This window comes from Xiphophorus hellerii, chromosome 16 (assembly GCF_003331165.1).
Source record: "Xiphophorus hellerii strain 12219 chromosome 16, Xiphophorus_hellerii-4.1, whole genome shotgun sequence".
Taxonomy (NCBI): Eukaryota; Metazoa; Chordata; class Actinopteri; order Cyprinodontiformes; family Poeciliidae; genus Xiphophorus; species Xiphophorus hellerii.
The window spans coordinates 13,409,609-13,424,214 of NC_045687.1; the positions used below are offsets into that span (position 1 = coordinate 13,409,609).

The window sequence follows — 14,606 nt, forward strand, 5'->3', positions numbered from 1 at the left end:
TGTTTTATTGCTGCAGCTGTAAGTATGTTTTATGTGCAAAGCTTGGAACTTGGAAATTCTGACTTAAGGGTGTAAAATGCGGTGCAGCATGAGTTTGATGTAACAGCATTCTCAGATCTGACTTTAGTCCGCACAAGAAATCATTAGTTTTATTGCAAAAGACTGTCCTTCATGCTTCAAATAGAGGCGTTGATCTTTGACGTTTTTTATTTCAATTTGGCAAAATTTCACTCAGTGCCTCCCTGACCACAGACCACAACAGAGAAAATGAACAACCTTTAAATTAACACAATACGATCACTTAGATATACTTTGTTTTTATGTTTAATGCATGTTTTCTTCTCTGACACAAGTTTTTATGAAGTTTACACAGTTCAAAGATTATGGGGTACTTTTTCAAGTCAGTCTTTCCCAAGTTGGATTCAAGTTGTGTACAGCGAAGGCCCTGCCTGAGGTACATGCCTGAGGTAAATATTAATGATTAAATCCTGTTTATATACCATGAATAAATGATATGAGAAAAAGGCTTTTACTTAGTGATCTTTGATTGGTTCGTAGGGTATACGTCGTTTTAAATCAAGGTGCTTCCTTAGTTCTTGAAGATATGGTCTAAAATTTCCTAACACAATGTTGAAGCTGATCCCTTCTTAAAATGGTGCATTTGAATAAAAACGGTCATCAGTTTGACTGCTATGCTAATATTATGCAGCCATTTTGTGCTGTTAAGTTTCAGTCACCCAACTTCTTAATTACAGTTTTCTTTTTGTTTTTTGTTGTTTTTCTTATCTTCAATTTAGAGATTCACATGCACAAATTTAAAGTTTTTGTAAATATTTTTGGAATGATTTCCACAAATTTAATGGGAATTGTTCCATGTTTGGAAGATGGTTCACGATAATTGTATCTTTTTTGGCCTCTCTTATAGTGTCTCTGCAAAAACAAACCAGTGCCAGAGAACAGATCAATTTGCAGTGGTTTTCACGTTCAGTTTTTGGAAACTACAGCTAAATTATAGAGTAGCAGACGTGGTGTGAAGAGAGGGTTGTTTTCTTTTGCATGACATGATGTTTCATCTGTTCTCAGACTGAGATGAAGATCAAACTGTTGGAGGCCAAGCACCAGGAGGAGAAACTGAAAATGCAACAGAGACATGATGCAGATGTTGAGAAGGCAAGAATGAAAAACACGAGCTCATGACCAACTAACTTTAGTTCTGTTTATGTCACCAGTTTCATTTTAATATTTAACTTGGATTTTTTAAATGAAAGGCTTTACTTTTAATATTAAATGAAAGGAACATTGAATTTAACATAGTTTATATTTGCCCACAGTTTTAGTGTTTATTAAATCAAGTCAAAATCTGCAAGAGAATTTTGTAACGGAGGAAACTCAGAACCTTAGTTTCTGTTTGGAATCTGAACATGATAGGCAAATCTTCTGTGCAATCATTTAATCTGCAGTTGCCATCATAAAGCCATTAGAAGGCAAGTGAAAAGTAAAGGAATGCTTCTCTGATCATCTCACTGGTCTCATCTCTTCAAAGCTTCTTGTCAGATGTTGAAAGCAGCACTAAAGCTGGTTTATTTAACATTAAGTACTGTCATTTAGGCTGCAGCTCAAGCACCTGGAATCAGTCTCGTCCTTACATGACTTTCCTTTGCTGCCATTGAGGCTTTTAAGGAGACAGTTTACCATTCACTTAAGACGATAAGATGTTTCACAATAATCAGTATGGCACCACACTCTGTGATGAGCTTTCTACCTATGTAAATGTAGACCGAAAGTTATCTTAAATTGATTGTTACATATATTGGTTCAACGATGATTAAGTAGTACCTTTAAGTCCAATAGAAAGTGAGGAGTACTCATTTTTATTGGTGGTTATTTTTTCAGTATTCAAAGGACTGCTGGTAGAAATGTTCTGATCGAAATTTTATGGCTGCTGACCTCCATGGTATAGTCTTATTTAGCTTTTTGGATTTTATGCTATTCCTTTTTGAGAATCACAACTTAAGAAGAACAGCACAATTTTGTTTTCTAATTTCTTCTGTGGAATTGGCCATTAATTATGCATAATATGGGGAGATGTGACGTCACTCTGTGTGCTTTTAACAGTTAAAACAGTTTTTATAACTTATATTTGTGATTGGTGTAGCTAATAGTCCTAAGACATCTGTCGCCAAGGGTGTTTCATAGAAAATGGGGAATCTCGCCTTACCTGAGATTTTCCAAAGCCTGCCAACATTTTCAAACAGATTATGTTGGATTAGAGAAAAAGGTTGAATGAATAAAAAGTATAACATTTATTTATTTATTTTTTTATTTTTTTTTGCACCAGCTCATATTACTGGACTATTGTTGATCAAACCGCTTATTGAAATAAAGTTTGCTTTGATTGCCTCAGCTCCGGCTTGCTCTAGGCCTGCTCCATTTGGAACAGTTTTAACCATAAACAATGCAAAAAGCACAATGTAATACACACTCAGAAACATTTTTTAAAATTCTAACTCGTATATCTGTAACCAGTCACAACCCTTACTTGAGCAGTGCTTAAGAACCAAGATGCTCTCAAATGGACAAACGTTTGCAAACAAATTACCAAAGGAAGGGGGCCAGTGGATGGAAAAAGCTGAGCCTTTGCAGCATTTATGAAGCCATAGTTAGCATGTGGCTGTGGCAGAAGCATCGAGGGAACGGTTAGCTGCTCTGCTAGCAGCTAGAGGCCGACTGTGGGGCAGCAACGTTGGTTCACAGACAGAAATTGAGACAGCGTCTCTTTTGGGGGTATCTGTGTTTCAAAGATTCCTTCTGCAGATTATTAAATATGCTTCCTTTGACAGCCATCCAAAAGATTTGCACTTGACTCATTCTGCGGAACAGCAAGTGATAAAATGGAGCAGGAAGATATTAACAAAAAGCAAAGAATAGGGAATGCTACACTACCAAGTCAGAAAAGTTCAAAGTCAGAGGTCTGGAAGTCTTTTAAACTGGTAGCAGTCTAAAATAATATGTCAAGTTTATTTCGGACTCAGGCCTCTAATTAAAGTTAATTAGTTGGGTTGAATTGGGCTCGGACACACTGTCTATGAGTTTGGGTTGAGTTAGACTTTTTTTAGGTTTGAGCTCAGCTCTGATCATAATATTGTGGCAGATCATTGTAGTTTAGTTGGTAATCCTAAATTTGTTCTCTTCTTCTGCTGTTCTCTGTCCTCTCTTTAATTCATTGGATTCTCTTTGAATTAGGATGTCTTCCAAAGACCTCAAAAAAGGGTAATAATGCACTCTGCCTCAACCTGACCCTGTGCCTCCGCCTTCTGTTCTACACCCTAAAAAGAAAAACAAAAGTCTCTTGGGGTGGTGAAATGGAAAAAATTGGCTATCCCTAAATGTTGGGTGAACTTTGCTCCAGGCACCCAATCGTCCTTTCATCTCCTCCATCCCATTCACACCGGGATGATGACAGGCTTGGCTAATAAGGAGCGTCACGGGCTTCTAGAGTCAGACAAAAATAACATCTCCTATGGTTTTCTGCCATTCCCAGCAAGAGAAGCCTGTTTTTGGATTTAATCTGTTCTGTTAAAAAGTCATTTTAATATTCCACAGTTCCCAAAGACTTGAATTCCCGGCCTAAATTATTGCACAAGTTAAGGGAAAGCCTTTTTTCTTTGCATATCCACAAGCAATGCAACTGAGCATAAGTGCTTGGAAAGTTTTCTGCTTTATTTCCATTACTGGAGCTGCAGCTCGTCATTGCCTGATTTAACTAATGATACCCAGATGGCAGCAGCAAGCAGATGCACTTACCTCATCACCTCGGTGCAGGTGGTTCATTCAGCTGCTATTTTACTCAGTTTGTCTTTGGTCTCCTAAGGAATTGAAATTTATATAGTATTTTCCGATTATACAGTTCATATCCAGATGTATTCTCTTAAAAGTGGCTCAGTTTCAAATAATAATAAAAAAGGTTCTATATTTTAGGAAATTTCTGTATTTCTATTTATTGATTGCCAAGAATACAAGCACAATCTCTTTACTTGTGTGTCTGATCTTAAAGTTTTAAGATACTTTGGTTTACTTCTCTATGTGCACTCATTGTCAAAAATTTAAATTTGCTTTGTGAACCTATGAGATGGCATCCCAACTCTTGTCAGTGTTTGGTTGGGTAATTCTAATTTCCAGACCATATGCAAATGCATGTATGCGTTTTTAAATAGTCCCTCTTTCTTCTGATCCAGTTTTCCCACATTTAAAAGCGGCATTATGCATGCATTTAGAGAAAGTTACCCTACATTTAATTGTCCCCGTCTCTTTTATGCAAGGTGGCTAATCACTTGGGATGAATCATTATGAATGCTTTCTCTATCTTCACTTCAGTTTGCACTAAAACATGCATTTATAGATTTAGAAACTCTTCCAGAGATTCATGACTTTGTAAATGGCTAAAAGAGATGGAAAATGTTGATTTGAGCAGTTGCGAATCTCTCTTATATGTTGCTATGTTTTGCCAAAAACACTGTTTGGGTACTGACATACTGAATATTCTGTTTAAGGATAATAATTATTATTATTTCTTAGTTTTGCATTGCAAAGATGTCAATTAGTGTGTCTTAACTCTTATAAGATTTAACATACTTCAATATGGCCATCACATAGAATACAGAAAAAAAAAACAACACACTTTCATCCTAGCAGTATCTGTATAGCGCTGATATCAGTCCTTTTCTTCTCACACTCTTTAGATTCTGGACCGAAAAAATCTGGAGATTGAAGAGATAAAGAGTGTGTACAGAGTTAAGCAGAAGGAATCTGAGGAGATGAGCCGTAAGCTCGAAAAGAAAGGTGAGAGGTGACATGATTGCAGGGCTAACTGGAAGGATGTTTACAGTAGTGTCTCTGAACACTCAGAGTAAAAAGCCTAGAAAGGTACTATCCCACAGGAGATCATGCTGGTGCAGAGTGATGTTCTCCAGCTGTGCTGCTCAGTCTGTGCAGTTTAAGCAAATCATTTTGGCCTTTTTTCACCAATAGTTTAGCTATCATTTCTTACTTTTGTTTCCTTTGTGTTTTCTGTTAACTAAAAACATTTGATTTAATTTCATGTACTGACACAATCAATGCCTTCAGGTAGATTTCTGTTTACATCCTTGATTTCTCCCCCCCCCCTCGTCCATCCCTTAGAGGAAAGACCTGATTCCCTTTTTGTGTGTTTGTGTCCAAACTCTCCCACAGTTCAAGGTGTTCTGCGTGAATCCCAGATCATCTGTGAGAGCAAAGAGAAGCAGATAGCGGAGCTGAAGAAGCTCTCCGATCAGAGTGCTGACTCTATAAAAAACGAGTGGGAGAAGAAGGTGGGATACTCTGCAGTCCTGCACTGCATAAGCCGCCTCAAGCCAGAGGAAAACTATGGGTTAGCGGGAGACCTCTCTGCAAGGAGCCAGGCTGTACTGGTTGAGAAAACAGATTCATTTCTTTCTGATTATCTTCCTTTGGGCTTTCAGTGAAGTCTTAGAGGTCCAGTCAGAGTGTTGATTCACTAATTTCTTTGGAGTTGCTGACTGTCTTTAAATATGCAGAATGTTAAGAATAATTAGAAATAAGACTTTTTGGTAATCTTCCAGCAGTATTATACAAATTGCTTACATCTGAGCCTTTTTATCTGAAGTATTTACAATTTTTTTTATCCCCTTAAGCTTTTCACATTTTATAATCTAAATGGATTGCATGTGATAGAACAACACAAATATTTGTGAAGTAGGAGAAAAGTAGTTCACAGTATTAGAGGTTTTTAATGTGTCCCTTTGAGTCAGTACTTTCAATGCAATTACAGCTGCCAGTCTTTTGGATTATAATTGTACCAGCTTTGCACATTTCTGTTTTTTTCCATTCTTATTCACAATATAACCCTGTCAAACTTTCCTTCATACTGATGCATACGCTTGAACAATGTTCAAGACCTGCCACAGATTTTACATTGGATTTACCTTAATTTGACTGGACCACAGTAGCACATGAATGTGCTTTGATTTGAACCATTCCATTATAGTTCTACCTTCATGTTTAGGATGTAGGTTTTTCTGGAACTTCAGCCATTGTTTACATTTTAAGTCTTTCCAAGCCTTCCAGGATTGCATCTTATGTGGCTCCATCTTCATTCAGATTAATTCTGCTGTTATATTAAATGTGTTCATTATTGTCGGAGGAAAAACAGTGCCAGTTTCAGAGAACTTTCACAGATACTTTGCAGTCCCTCCATAGTGGGAACAAACGGTACCTTATTGTCTCTCTAGGATAAGTTATGTCTGCAGGGGCAACTGATCTAAACTCAGTGCCAATAAAATAGATCACTGTCTAATCTGTAGCTTTTCTCTGCCTTTTCAGTTACATGCAACTGTAGCAGAGATGGAGCAGGAGAAGTTTGAAATGCAGAGGAAACACACCGAAAACATCCAGGAGCTGCTGGACGACACCAACCGTAGGCTGGCTAAGATGGAGTCCGAGCACAACACTCGTTCTCAGGCCACTGTACGTATTATAAAAGACATGTGGAAGTAGTTTAATGAAGCGATAGAATATTATAAGGTTTTAAATGTAAGAACTACTGTATGTACTGTGCATTGACGCGTCCGTGTCCTGTTGAAGATTAGTTCTAATTTTGCCTCTTTGGTCACATTCAACTCTTTAAGACTATAAAAATGCATCACATAGAGACAATTTATACGAATACATATAAAAACAACTTTCAAATGATGACTTAATTTATAAAGGGGGCAAAGTTTTCTAAAGCAGCTTCTCACTGCAGGCCAGCTTTGTCGATTTATTTGTTAATCAGCCTACAGGAATTTGAAGGCTGCAATATACAAACAGCAGGTCAATAAGTGGCATAGGAATTTCACCACAGAGCATGCATGCAATGCGTTTTCTTGCACTCTTCAAATGACCTTAGGCGACTTTAAATCAGCAATGTTCCATTAAATTTAACCAGTAGATAAGATGAATTACTATAGCTCATCTCTCCTGATCTTCTGGAGTTTATATTTGTTCTTTTCTTATTAAAAATAGCTCTTTGTTTTATTCGTATTTTTTTGTTACACAGAGCTAATGCTGCACTTAAAATTATATAGAAAACCTCCAAAGGAGGTACTTGAATAAAATAACTATTACTGAGGTATGTATTTTCTCTATATTAGCTTAGTACTGCAGAGGTCATGAAGTTGACTATAATAATCCATCGACATTATTTTTAGCTGACACAATAATTATGAGTGTAGGTTTTTTAAAGCTACAGTTGTTCTCAGACTAAATACCCCAACTTCTACAGGAACAGGACAAGGATTTAGTATTAGTGGTTAAATCCCAGGCTTTGTTTAGCTCTACATGTATACATCAGTCACAAATCTAATAATAAAACATCCAGCTTCTTCATTCCAAGCCTTGAATGAAAGGAGGCATCCTTTAACATCTGGGTGGGAGTGACTGCAATATTGCATGTCTGTCATCTCTTTAAATGTCTTTGATCTTAGTCCATATTAAATCTTACTCAGTGCTAAGATCGTCCTCAAAGATGTGCGCACTCACATTCACACACACCTTCCAAAGCTGCTGGGTCTTTGATGTTATAAAAAAGACTGTGGTGTCAAATGGGATTGTGCACATTTTATTAGTAGGGCTCATCAACACAGGAAGACAGTTAATTGAGCTGCTGTTAAAAAGTATTTTGTAGCGCTTTTTCATGTTATATATATTATCAGCATTCTGGGATTTCTTTACATATCAACCATGCACATGCATCGCTTCTGGCCTTAATCTATCAACAGGCCGACATTTCAGAGGCATCAAACACTAGATGGAGCCCATGGTAAGGCACTTTTTTTAATAATTAAGGACAGACAAGATCCAAGAGAATAAAAAGAGCTCTTTGTCACTGAAAATTAGTTGCCTTCCTGCCATGTGGTTGGCTTGATCTTCAGACATAGTGAGGATGGCATTATTAAAGTGGACTTTGACTCGCTGCAGCCCCTCCTAGGGGCAGATTTTAGCGTCCGGGACAATTAGGCGTCTGGTGGCCATTTAGATGTCTCCAAGAGGGAACAGTTTAGTGGATGAAACTTCAAACCCGCTGTAATTCTCAGACCTAATGACTAATGATGACCAAAACAGTCAATATCAATCCAACTCTTGAGATGAACAGTTTTCTAAACACAGCGCCTTACAGGATTATTCTTACTCATTGGAGTTTTTCATATTTCGTCACATTGCAACCACAAGCATTCGGTGTGGATTTAAAGTCACAGACCATCAGGAAATATGGTGAAGTGGAAGGAAAATGATGCATGGTGCACAACATGTTTTAATAAAAAGCTACATCTTTATTGTGGCTCCAATGAAGCAATACTTTGTGCCAACTGCATAAAATATTGTATTCAGCACAGTTTTTGACTGATATTTTTGCACATTATTCTTGAGGGGTGTACAGGGTGATTTGCTCTGTTAGTTTCCCCACACAAATAACATTTTGCATGTAGGACAAACAGATCTGTTTGTCTTTGGGTGGGAGGTTAAAACATCATCCTTCACATGTTTGCTGTGTCACCTACTTAGCTTGCGGCTAATTGCAAACAGGACTTTTTATGACTTTCTTTCAATATTGGCTTTATTCTTGCTCCACTTTCAACAAGGTCAGATTTATACAGCGCAAGATAACCGTTGTCCTGTCAACCGATTCTCTCTCCTGAGTCGTGGCTCCTGAGTAACCATCTTTGTTTCTTCTCTGATTAATTCTCTTGAATGACTTGAAGAATATTCTAGCAAAAAAAATTACGCTTACTCCTAGCTGATTGTCATTTAGCTGTTTATCTTAATACAGATCTGACACAACTTATTTTTTTTCCTAATCACATGTTCTGGCTTTGTAAAATATGCTTGAAAGAAATAAATTAATAAATTAATTAATTTTTAATTGCTTTTACCCTACATCATAAAGAGAACATAATGGGGAATTTCTTTTTAATGAGTTATTCTCTTTTAAAGAGCATTCACTGAGTTGGAATTTTATCCAACATAAATCACTAAACATTTAGACCTTAATTTCCTCAAAATATTCAGAGAAGTGAGCAGAGAAGCTGACAAGACTTTGGAAGAACTGCAGAAACTCACTGCTCAGGTGGGAGAATCTGCTGACAAGACATCTATTAGTTATGCACTGTTCATATATGGGAAACAGCAAACATAAAAGAAGAGGCTCTGGTCAAATGTGGCCAAAATTAATTAATAGGCAGAAAACAAACACTGCATGTCATTTTGAATACAGCATTCCCATAGTGCAATACAGTGATATCTGTCTCATGCTGTGGACAGAGTTTCACCTTCTAATGGGACAAAACATATCAAACATCCAGCCAGATCTAGTGGAGTGAATTAGACAAAAGCATATTCAGGTTTTAGAATGACCCAGTCAAAGCCCAGATCTAAATCTAATTTAGAATATGTTGTATATAAGGCAAGACGTCAAAAGGATTGTTTACAGATACGTTCTGTCCAATCCGACTGACCTTGAGCAGAAGGATAAAAGTTTCTAGATGTACAAAGCAAGTTGAGACATATTCCAAAAAACCTGAGTCTGTAACTGCAGCGACACATGGGTCTACAAACAAAGTATTCTGAGGGGACCTAAATACAGACATGCCACACTTTTCAGATATTTTGTCCTACTTTCTTTTCTTATACTTTACAAGTAAAAGGCCAAAAATATGAATTGAAGTTGTAAATTGTGGCTGTAAATTGTAAAATATGAAAAGGTTCTCCATGTATGAATACAGCACCTAATATAATAAGCTGAATAAAACTTTGCAGGCGTGTTGTGCTTGTCGACTCTGACCATATAAAGCAATACTTTTCTCTTTGCTAGATTCACTGCAGGTTTTCTGTGCCTCTTCCTTTAAGCAGAATTCATTCTGAAAGTCTGTATTACAGCTAATTCCTCCATCAGAAATCAACTTTAAGCAGTAGTTTCACACCTGCTGTTATTTTTCAGTTCTCTGCTGTCCTTTGGTTTGTTTCTCCTACTTGGACACTGGAGTTTGATCCGCATTATACATTCATGCACACAGCCTGATAAACCTCTGGAGATGACTGTTGATGCAGGCTGCCTTCCAGTTGTTGGCCTCAGTTCTGATACAAAAACTGTGAGGGTATGTCCATCACTATAAATGGCTTTTTCTGCTGAAACTTCAAAGACCCTATCACTAAATCTGTGAAAGGCAGCGGGAGCGATTGAAGCAGCTTACATAGCCTGCACTTCACACCAAGTAATTCTCCTTCTAAAACACCTAATTACTGGACTTAATTTGCTCTCGCCGAGTGTGTCCAGGTGCGCCCAGTCAAGCCTCGGTGTGCAGACGCGCCTTCCTCTCATCTACTGCCAGGCAGCTAAGTGTCAGCACGCGGCCAAAGCACAACACAGGCCCCTTGTTCCTCTTTTTAACACCCGTCTGCACTGACACAAAGAAAAGAATCTCTGTCACCAACCTATGAGGGGCACTGCCGGCCCCTCCTCCTGTCATCGCCGGCCCCTGTCAGCGTGTAGATCAGCTAGCACGCTCCATCTCTTATCCGCGCCCCATCATCGCCTTTGTCAGCCAGGCCCACGCCGCATTCCATGCTGTTACATACCTGTATGTAGAAACACACGTGCAAGCTGAAGGACAGTAGTTCTTTTTATTGGAAACAGCTACATAAGACTGACTTTATTCAAATCCTAATCAAGACTGGAAAAAAAACCCTTAATGTAGAAATGAGTAATTTAATTTATGATATTAATCACTTTTTTAGGGTTCTCGGAAGAGGAATATTCCTTCTTTAGAGTGGAGGAGTTTGGATTTCTGTCTGATTTGGGGAGTGGACTGATCATCTTTGTTGACATTATCTCATGCTGCCACCCTTGTTGGCTGAAGTGATATTTGACTTGACTCGATTTTTTTGCATGTTTGTGGGCCAGGAAAAAATAATGCATGAGCTGGAGCTGCGTGTGAAGCAACAGTCAGTGGAGTTGGAGAAGGCCAATGACTTGCGCAGAAAGGTGACGCAGGAGAAGGCCCGACTGGAGATCCACATCGCGTCACTTGGGGCCGAATTGCAAGAGACAAACAAACGGTATTTTGCAACATCACGCCAAAATTCTGTGTATTTTATTGGGATTTTTAAGATGTGTAAAATTGTTGAAAATCTCCTTTGTAGTCAGCCCCTTTCAGTAAATACTTGTGAATGCAAATAACCATGGTATGTAGAACCACCTTCTATAGGTTTTAAACCTCTAGAATCTAGAGACTGAAATTTTTGCACGTTCTTCTTTCCAACTTTTCTCAAGCTCGATTGGATTGGCTGGGGAGCATCCGTGCAGCAGTTTTTAGATTTTTCACAGACTCCCATTTGGATTTTGGCTTTTACTTGGACTAGGACATTCTAACACATGACCATTGTTGCTCTGGCTATATGTTTATGTCTGGTATCATTTTCCTTTCCCTTCACAGTTATGCACAACTTTGTGTTTTTCTAACTTGTAAAATCACAATAAAATAAAGTAGTATGGATAAACTTATGGTACTGTGGCGGCAGTACTAATGGCTTTAATGAGGCTTTCTATAACAGTATTAATAAAATATTCTATTTGAAAGTCTTCTTCAGTCATATTCAGATTTTCTCAGGGAGAATGCAGTAGTTAATGACTCATCTCACTGTTTAGTTTCACTCTTTGAAAAGGAGCAAATTGATGTTTTAAAAAATAACTCGCCAAGGTCGTTTTAACCAAGCTTTTGAATGTGTGCAGGATGATGATGCTGCAGAAGGAGAAAGAACAGCAGAGCGAGCAACAAGAGGAGAAAGTGATGAATCTCCTGGCCAAACACGAGACAGACATGAGCCACCTACATCAGGAACACGCTCTGTCTGCCGCTAAGGTTTATATTACCACAGCATGTCCTCTCTATAAACGTAGGGCTCACTGATCATTGTCATAAAAAAAGAACATGTCTTGCAGGCTTCAGAGATGATAGAGATCTTGGAGAAGACAGTGGCTCAGTTCAAGCAGCAGCTTCAGGAAAGCGAGTATAGAAGACAACAACAAGTCAGAGTAAGCTTAACGAGGGTTTTAGAGGGCTTAATATCAACTTTAACACATCACAGTTTTTCTTTTGTCTGTGTAGCATTAATGTTGGATTATCTGTTGCACCATGTTATTTAAAACTTGGCTTCCCTTCAGGATCAAGAGATGAAGTTCCAGCAAGAGAAAGATGATCTGCAGACTTGCTGTGAGAAAAAGGTTGGGCCATCTTCCTCACTGCACTCTACTGCTTTAGTGTCATCGTATGAAAATAATGCTTGAATTCTGATCACAGGCAAGAGGTTTTATATATATTTGGTGTTTGAGCTAATAAAATAGGCAGTAAGTGTTTTTAAAGAGGGATCAGCTATAATTCTACTTCTACAGTCACAATTATAAACATGAAGGGTTTGTTGAATTCTTCTGGGGCTTCAGCTGGAGGAATGCGCTCTGCTTTGTGATAAAACAGGAGTATGGATAGAGGTTATATTTACAAGTAGTGTTCGAAGTATAGTATAAAATAGTTCGGAATTGGAAGTAAAGTCTTAAAGATTGCATTGCAAAAAACGACATGCAGCATTTTCTGAGGGATAAACTGTCCCTTAAGTGTGCCCAGACCTACACCTAATTGCCCGTGCTTTCTACTTTTGAAGCCCACTTCAATGTCAGAGTGCAGCCATAAAGCGCCGAGTCCGTGGATCATTGTTAATTACTCTGAGCTGGACCAGACCAGTGGAGGCCAGACTTCTTGGTTAAAGTCTGTGCTGCACCTGGGTCATCTTCAAAGTGCCATTTCTGAAAAGTTTGTATTGGTGGCAGACCAGCATACGTGGGGCCCTTTGACTGATACACCTGCAAAAACTTAGCAGGCCTTTGTACTCTTTATTCGGGGTCAGGGAGATATTTAATTAGGCCTCTCAGAAGTTTAGTTTTTGATGTCTGCTTCGTATTCTTTTCCTTTAATCAGACAGCATTTCTTCTGCCTTTCCTGTAACTTGTCTCAGGTTGCAGGACTCCGACTTGGAAAGTGTTACAGAATAGTTTATTTTACTTTTTTTGGTTTCTTCTGTAAAGATTCTTATTTGAGCTTCTTTGGAGCGCTGTGTGGGCTGTCATGATTCAGTATCTGGCTATTAGAACAGCCCATATGGCTGCCATAGATCCAAAGTGTGAGACGCTGTGAGCAGCCAGACGGTACTTTTGATGGGGTGATAGGGAGAAGAGACGAGAGCTTATGCAGAGGGTCACATAGGCAGCAGAGGATTTCCTGAGTGATGTTTGATGGTGTCTTGCTTTTGCACTTGTTTGAACCTCTATCGCTGTCCCACTTTTTCTCTCTGTCTTTCAGGTGTTGGCAGTTCACAGTGAGGCTGAGAGGGAGAAAATTGAGGCCAAGAGGAAGATAGCCAAACTAGAAGATGCACTAAGGTACAGCAAAAAAAAAAAAAAGTGTTATTTGTTGCTTATATTAAAAAAAAATGTTTGGAAGTAACACAGTCGATGCTAAACTTTAGCAAAATTTAGGTTCATCTTAATAAATAAGAATGTTACCAGAAAAAAAGATTCATTTCAGATGTTTTTTTGGTTCATTTAGATGATTCTGACTCGCAGTAAATTAAAACCCTAAATTCACTTTCTCAAAATTTTTTAATTATACTAAGACCAATAAAAGAGGGATATATAACACAGAAGCATAACTTGTACCAATACTTTGTAGGACTTCCTTTTGGACCAATTATCTATCAATATAGTGTGGTACAGAGGCAGTCAGTCTGCTTTGGAGTTAATGAAACCCACGTCACTGTAGTACTGGCTGTTGACCTGAACGTGTATCTTGTTCTACCACACATTTTCCTTCCACCTAATTTTTGTTTCAAATGCTTGGAGACAATACTCTTTTACCAAACAAAATCAGTAAAATGAATTTAAACCAATCAAAATTAGAAATATATTATTCTGTGTGGGGAGAATGTGTATGAGTTTAACTTTTTGAATTATATAATCAAAATAACTGTACTTTTTAGTAATATTTATTGGGATGCATTTGCAGCATTCGAATATGCTTAAAAACAAAAAAAAAGTTTTACAAGAATTTTTGACGTACTGGGGTGGTCAAAACACGAACACCGTTAAGCAATAGACTGACAGAAATCAAAGCAGTCAGAGAAATACAGTAGTTGGCTAATATGCATGTGGGCGTGTGTTTGTGGGTGTGCCCAATGCGATATTTAACCATTAGTATCATAATCCAACATCACCAAAGCATGTTAAGTTTTCTGAAACGTGCATAAAGTCCATGAAGTATGCTATTTATTTCAGAGTTACATCACACACTTTAGCCTTAACTTTCTGAATTCTGCCTTTATTAGAGAGTTGTTTATATCTCTTGACTTGAGTCTTTGATCATGAGAACAGTGGGTATGAATTTTGATTTAAGGTGGAGTATGGCTTTAACAAGCCAATCCTTTGATCTTTTTATATAACAGAGTTGAACTGCTACATCTGAGGGCTT

At 38.0% G+C, this 14,606-nt stretch overlaps 1 protein-coding gene across 4 annotated transcripts in view; it reads left to right on the forward strand.

Moving 5' to 3' along the window:
* cep112 (centrosomal protein 112) overlaps positions 1-14,606 on the forward strand; it is a 122,648-nt gene that overhangs the window by 24,747 nt on the left and 83,295 nt on the right. For all 4 annotated transcript variants that reach the window (XR_004342347.1, XM_032586910.1, XM_032586908.1 and 1 more), the window contains 9 exons: positions 1,084-1,170; positions 4,740-4,839; positions 5,230-5,348; positions 6,379-6,522; positions 10,994-11,148; positions 11,822-11,951; positions 12,032-12,124; positions 12,254-12,313; positions 13,443-13,522. Coding sequence is in view for 3 of the 4 variants with exons in the window: in XM_032586910.1 (XP_032442801.1) it covers positions 1,084-1,170; positions 4,740-4,839; positions 5,230-5,348; positions 6,379-6,522; positions 10,994-11,148; positions 11,822-11,951; positions 12,032-12,124; positions 12,254-12,313; positions 13,443-13,522 (968 nt within the window). In the remaining variant the exon portion in view is untranslated. The remainder of the gene's footprint in view (positions 1-1,083; positions 1,171-4,739; positions 4,840-5,229; positions 5,349-6,378; positions 6,523-10,993; positions 11,149-11,821; positions 11,952-12,031; positions 12,125-12,253; positions 12,314-13,442; positions 13,523-14,606) is intronic.